Source organism: Thalassophryne amazonica, chromosome 20 (assembly GCF_902500255.1).
Source record: "Thalassophryne amazonica chromosome 20, fThaAma1.1, whole genome shotgun sequence".
NCBI classification, from domain to species: Eukaryota; Metazoa; Chordata; class Actinopteri; order Batrachoidiformes; family Batrachoididae; genus Thalassophryne; species Thalassophryne amazonica.
Window position 1 is genome coordinate 62,162,162 of NC_047122.1, and position 7,075 is coordinate 62,169,236.

The 7,075-nt window shown below is 46.3% G+C and overlaps 1 protein-coding gene across 1 annotated transcript; it reads right to left on the reverse strand.

The window, feature by feature from the left end:
- Window positions 1-296: 296 nt before the first annotated feature.
- On the reverse strand, window positions 297-2,869 carry sox4a (SRY-box transcription factor 4a). The gene has a single exon (XM_034160726.1). It carries the CDS (start codon window positions 2,017-2,019, stop codon window positions 907-909), a length of 1,113 nt encoding a protein of 370 aa, XP_034016617.1. The 5' UTR covers window positions 2,020-2,869; the 3' UTR covers window positions 297-906.
- Between the last annotated feature and the right edge of the window lie 4,206 nt (window positions 2,870-7,075).

Sequence of the window (7,075 nt, forward strand, 5' to 3'; positions counted from 1 at the left end):
ATACAAGTAGAAAATCATGACGCACTCCGTAAAAGTGAGAGAACTGTTTTTTTTTTTCTTTTTTGTTTTTTTTTTCAAATAACACTTCTAGCCCTTCCGCGCTGGATACAGACAGGTGGTGTATGTGCACAAACGAGAACAAATACTTCTATGTATAAAAAAGTTTGGCCGGTATAAATACATCGATATATAAAACAAAAGTTATCTGACAACAGGAACTACAAATTGAAGCACTAGGCAGAAAGGATGCGTCTGAAACGTTGGTCCTGAATTGTGCACTGAGTTTTTTTGAGTCAGTCTTTAAAGTCCTGCCGTTGAAAGAGAAGCTGGTGATCGTGAACTGTGTCCTATGGTCACGTCAAATGCGTAATTACGCAGCAATGGACAATTTTACGCATATAACAACATCAAAATCCCGCTCACTGGGGAGGGGATGGCATGCGTGTTGACTAGTCTGAGTTTTGGGGGCGAAATACATAGAAAAGGGGAAAATAAAACACCTGAATATCAACTTGATGATCGATGTGAGTTGGCTATATCGGGAACAAAAGCCGACATGACGCGCTCTTCGGTGAGCGTCTCAGTTCCTCACCCAAAACTGACATGAATATTCAAAGCTCAGCCCCTCATCCTGCGCGGACTGGAGCTGAAGTCTCTGCTTACATTCACTCCTCTGTGTCCAAATGCAAAGTAAGCATTTCTCTCCCCCACCCCCGTCTGCGCGTCCACGCAAAGCGCTGTCCAAGTCTGTTGCGCGCGTCTGCGCTTTCAACATGCATACAGGCCACTTTTTTCTTTTCATTTTCCTGTATTTAGTGAAAGAATGGCGCAAATATTCTGCGTTGGACGCTCACGCCGGTGAGCGGGGGAAGGGTTTCAACGTCGGGTTTCGTCTTCGTGGTTCTGTCAGTAGGTGAACACCAGATTGGAGATGGTGGACTCCAACCAGTCTCCCGAGATCATCTCGCTCACCTCCGGGGTGCAGTAGTCAGGAAATTCGAAGTGAGATCCCGCCCCGCATTCCCCGAAGTTCCAATCCAAGTCCCGGTCGAGCTCCGCGTCGGAGAAGCCCATGCTGCCCAGAGACATGCTCTCAAACCCGGGGCTCTGGTTTAGATCGAGCCGCTCGTCTTCAAACTCCTCGTCTGACGACGTGGACGACACGGATGAGGACGAGTGAGAGGCTGACGGGGTGGGAGAGGAAGCGCGCGCGTACCGGAGCCGCGCGGTGTGCGTGGATTCGCTGGCCGCCGGGCTCTGCTCTTCGTACAGGCTGAGCGGGTCGCTGGATTCCGCCGAGCTGCTCAGGGTAGGGCTCGCCGGGACTCCTACGGAGGGCGGTCCGCTCTCCAGGCTGCCGAAAAAGTGGCCGCGCCTTGGCTCACCGGTGCGCTTCTCCGGGATCTGCCTGGCCCCGGACACTGATCTGGATTTGAAAAGCGTCTGGTGGTCACCGGGAGATGCGTAATCCTGCGCCGCGGAGCTCGCCTTTGCCGCACTTTGTTTGTGCGTCCTGCTCACAGTCTTGGACGCGGCGCTTCTTTTAGCGCCGGCTTTGGCGCTGCGTTCCCCGCTCTTCTCGCCGCGCTCCGCCTGTTTGCTGGCCCCGCCGCCCGACTTAACTTTCTTTCTGGGGCGGTACTTGTAGTCTGGATAGTCGGCCATGTGTTTGAGTCTGAGCCGCTCTGCCTCGCGGATGAACGGGATCTTGTCTGTGTCTTTCAGCAGTTTCCAGCGTTTCCCCAGCCGTTTGGAGATCTCCGCGTTGTGCATATCCGGCGACTGCTCCATAATCTTTCTCCTCTCAATCTGTGACCACACCATGAAAGCGTTCATGGGTCTCTTGATGTGACCCGTCGGCGTTTTGCACCACGCCAAGTCGCTCCGCTCTCCAGAGGAGGGGGACTTCGGAGTCGGAGACGCATCCATCTCCAATTCCATTTCTCCCGTGTCTGTGGAGTCCCCGCCGGGTGAGTGAGCGTGAGTGCTCTCTGTGTGGCTCATATGCTGCACCAGCATTCCCTCAAACTCGCCTCAAAACACAGTTCTTTGACAAAGTTTGCGTGCGTAAAAAGCGAATTCACCTGCGTAAAAAGGGAGGCCAAAACGGCTGTTTGTAAAACAAAAAAATATTCCTCACTTGTTTTTATTTCAGACGCACAGAGGTGATGAAAAAAGTTCCTCGAACTCTCTCCTAAGTCTCTTTCAGTTCAGTCCTCTTTGGAGACGTCTGATCTCAACTTTTAACCTGTGCATAAAAATCCCGGTAACTTTCAACTGCCCGTGCGGCTGAAAACTCGCCCTGCTCTGCTGAAAACGCGTCGCTGTGGTCCACAGCGGTGCACGTCCCTTATGTGTAGCGGGCTGTCTGCGGCGCAGCGTGCGTGTGCGGCGGAGGAACCATGTGGCTGAATGGAGCGGCTGCGCTTTCTCATAGTCAACCTGTTTGCTGCGCGCTCTGTGATATCACTGTAAACACAACAACGAGATCCTCGCCGTTTTATACCTTCATCGCGAGACATCGAGGCCAATCAGCGGCTGTCTCCATCCTGATTTTTCAGTCAAAACACGCCCACTGACGTTGCCATTGGCTGAATAAAAAAGAAACGGGCAATAATAATAATAATGTGGCGCGAGGATGGCTGTGACCTCATTCCCTGTCAGACTCCTCTGGAAGAAAGAGCAACTTGGTGTTCGTTTGCGCACTTTAAAGGAACACAGAGTCCTTTCCCCTCTTTCAAGGTTATACTTAGAACCACATTAGGTTTTACAAATTTAGATGAAGTGTAACAAGAGAAAATGCTGAGAAAACACAAAAGAAGCCACAAACATGTTGTTCTGGAGTGCAGTGTGGTTAGCTGGGATGTAACAGAGGGTCAACCCACCTAAAAAACACTGTGTCTTGCAGACAACCTGTTATTTGCAAGTGACTGCAACACTGGCTGACGTCATTACATCAATGGAAACAGATTTAAGCAAGATACAAGGAGAGTGGCAATGAGGAATATTTTGGCACAGACAGGAAAACTCACTCCACACCTCCAACCTCATGTTGCACAGCCTGATTGTTACAGGAGGTCACGTATCCAGCCTGGCACTAGATGTCAGACTAGAGCCAAAGGGAGCTGCCGAGGTTGTGCACAAAGTCAATCACTCATCATCATGAAATCATGCCAGTGATGTCATCAGTTTTCCACCTAAGTACCTGACATAACTGTTTTCACACCTCCATAACACAAATTCAGTTGGCTTGCTGATATGTTAAAAACAAAGTGGGAACTCAGCCGCACACACTGGATCAAAAAATAAATGTGTTGCAGGACTGCTCAGAATTAAAGTGGTCATATTATGCATTTTTTTTTGTTCATCTGTTACAGTTAAATAATCTTTGAATTTTATGCTGAAGATCCACAAGGTCTCATCTTTCTGTTTGTGTGTAAAATTTGTACTGTTATAAATATAAATTGGTAAATTTTAGACATGTGTGACACATCACATAAGTCAGTATCTGAACTACTTAATAAGACACGCCCACTAAGACAGTCTATGGTTTGTGTGACACACCCACAGAGTCTGTGGGAACAAGACAAAGTGGATGCCAGCCTTGAAAGGGAGAGGGAGGGTGGCCAGCCTGTATCTCCTGAAAGGGGTAATCAGGGATTTTGGATTCTAGGGTCTGGTTTAAGAACATCTGGGGGTTGTCTTTTTACTCTGTAGAAAAATGAAACTAATATTATTAATATTATGATATACTATATATCAAAAATGAAACTTCTTATATTGATTTAGAATGTAAATGAGCTAGCCAGCTATACATTGTTATTGGATGGGACAAGCTAAAAACACTTTCAGTGAACTGCTTCTTGAGACCATAGGCTAGGCAAAAATACCATAAGAAGATCCATGCAGAGATAAACATACATTCTTACCTCATCAAATGTAAAGAAACCGATTATAGAGTTAGCTGCTTACCTTAGCCTAGCCATCCTCCATCAGCACTGCTCTCCACTGAGTGACTGACGATTAGTGGTTCAATCTGTAAGATCAAGGCCCTCATCAGCAGCCAGCTTGTAATCATTCAGTGGAAAGAAGCTGAGTGAGTAATCTGAGTGTCTGGGTTTGTGATTGTCCTGGATCAAGACTAAGAACCAGGCATTCAATAGCCCCTTTTCCACTGCAGGAACTTGACCTAATCCCAAGATTTTCCAAAAGTTTACAGAGAAGGCCCAGTAACTGGCTTTCTCAGCTGTTGTGTACACTGCAATAAAGTCCCACCAGGCTCACAACAACAGCAAGCATCTTGCTAGTGATAGCTAGCAAGCAAAATCTAACATTAGATGCAAGGCACCAAAAGTTTTCTTGCTAACTATTGCTAGGTGTCAACATGGGCAGGCTAGTCAGAAGGCAAAAGCAGGAGTGATTTATGTTTTGCGTTTAGTATGGCTTATTACTGGATTACTAACATAATATAGTGCTAGGTACTGCAAACTCTTAAAATATCTGCATTTCATTAATTGTTTACCTGACTCCAGACTTGCCAATTGCAGTAGCCTTTGCAGTGCAAAATATTTCAGCAAAAAAAACCCCAAAAAACAAACAGACAACAACAAAAACGAAAGCACACTGCAGCAGAAAGTGGCATAACACTGGTCTGTGATGGTCTCGGGACCAGTATTCTTTTGGTTTGCAGTCTTGCCCACTTTTGTTGTTGTAGTTGTTCACATGCTTCACTTCAGCTTGGAACTCCGACGAGGGTGGTCGCATCTCCTCCACTCTCCCTTATCGCTGCTCTCTGCTTTAACCTTCAAGTCCCTACTTCACCAGACTGTGAATTCCTCAAATTATATTGGATAGTGGTTCTATTGGACTACTGTTGGATTAACCATGGAACTGATCAGCTGGTCTCTGAACGCTATTGACACCATCTTTTCTACAAGAAGGTCAGGACAGGGGGGTTCCTACCTGCCCAGATGGAACGTATCCTGCGGGCTATGTTCTCGACTCCTGAGGGTCTTGGCATGTGGCATGCTTGGCGCCTTTCTCCGTTGAGTAGGATGAGGATTTATTCATATTTGGTTTTATGGTAGCAGGGCTGGTACCTTTTGGCTTATGTGCTGCCCTGATCTACCGGAAAATTGGCAAGACGGCGGCATCAAGAACCACGGCCCGTCGCTTGACTGTCATGATTAACGAGGTGGGCAAGGCAGTGCATTCTCAGACTGCGATGACTCTTGAACTCAGATGCAAATTGGGTGACATCTTGGAGCAGATACGCGCCTTGCAGATGAAGATGAAGATTTCGGAGGCCGGGGAATATTCTTAATTCATAATTGGGAATATTCTTAATTCATAATTGGGATTTGGTTGTTCAAGTGAAGCTGTTAAAAGTGTTTTTCACTGCTCAAACCACAACATGGCAGGCTTATCAGCCTAAAGGATAAATTGCCCGACTGTTTTCTTCCAAAGGAATGTCTTCAGGCCTTGGTGATTATTTGGCTGTTTTCTTATCTCAACTCACAAAGTCAATAAACTGTTTCACAGGACTGAAGCATGTTCCATTCCCTCTCCCCACCCCTTCCTACCCCCATCATACACACCTCCCCCCACTCCGGCTTCTGCTCACGTCACCCCTTCCCTTCTGTGGGGGCGGTGCGGTTTTAACTGCAGCTGGTCCCCCCCCCAAGCTGACGGTGGCGCAACTCAGGGTTGCTGCATGACCTTCACCCACTTGCCTCAATTCGGATAATGGACTTCTTCAAATTTAGTGCACATAAACAATGTCAAATGTGTATGTGCTGTCTTTAATTCTGATGTGTGCCATTATTACGGTAAACAAGTAATAATTGTGGACTAATTGCTGTCTGAGGTAACTGGAGTGTGAACATCATTTCTCCACTGTGAGATCAATAAAGTATATCTCATCTCATCTCATCTCATGCTGGAAGTCCTGCTTCAACTTATCTTTTCTCTTGGCACTGTTTTGTGTTTATTTAATTCCGACATGACATCAGGTGACAGGGGTGTTTTGGTGATGTCCATATTGTTGCAGAAGAATGGAGGTCCAAGTCTTTATGGTCCTGGTGCTTCCTGTCTTACTGTATGGTTGTGATGTCCTTGATACTGGCATTGCAAAGGTTTCAAAACATCCTGGAACACTGCTTCAATTTTGCCATCACTGATTTGCAGGACCAAAGTAAAGTGTTGGCATCATCCCCAGCCGCACGTTATATCTATTCTATAATTCTGGATTCAGTTTGCTGTTCTGTTGTTTACTTCATCCATTATTTGCTTAGACATTGGGCATCATGTTTGTCAAGTGTTGCTAGTTTTGCTCGTTAGCTGTTGCTTGTGTGAAATTAGGCGCCATTGGGCAGAAGCGTACTCAACAGTACACAACAAGTACACAACACACCCATTGCTCAGCAACTGTCAGACACATTGCATGTAAATTTAACCAAAGATGATTGCTGTTGCTGTCGTCCTTTCGGACACTACTGCTTGTTCGTGGTCACCACAGCAGATACAGTGAGATCCGCATTGGTATTTGGCACAAGTTTTATGCCGGATGCCCTTCCTTACGCAACTCCAGTTTTACCCTGAGAAACACACACACAGTCGCTGGTGTTCCAAAGAGGTCTCCCATCCAAGTACTAACCAGGCCCCACACTGCTTAGCTTCTGAGATCTGATGAGATCAAGCTAACACAGACCAGACTGACTGCTTAACCAAAGATGACTGTAATAATCCATAATCCGTCCAGTATTCACTAGCCATCCAGCAGGTGGCAGACACATCTATGGGGTACGAGTCGACACTGGCAAAACAAAGTTGCTTTGCAATTGATTTGGTGCGTCAAAGTTAACTCCTGTCTCATCAAATACTGCCAACAACCTCAATTCGTCCGTATTTAATTTTGCTGTCGTACTTGTCAGTTTCTTTTCATTTGCTTAGTTTTCATCATGTTAGCATTTCATCCAACTTCTTTCAACCTCCCAAGTCAAATGTATTGAACGAAGGTTGACAAACGCAATGATATCTGAACCAATCAGTAACTAAACCTTTGATGAGCTGAATG

Bases quoted from the DNA above. Each gene is read 5' to 3' on its own strand.
- sox4a (XM_034160726.1), bottom strand. From the start codon at position 2,019: ATGCTGGTGCAGCATATGAGCCACACAGAGAGCACTCACGCTCACTCA.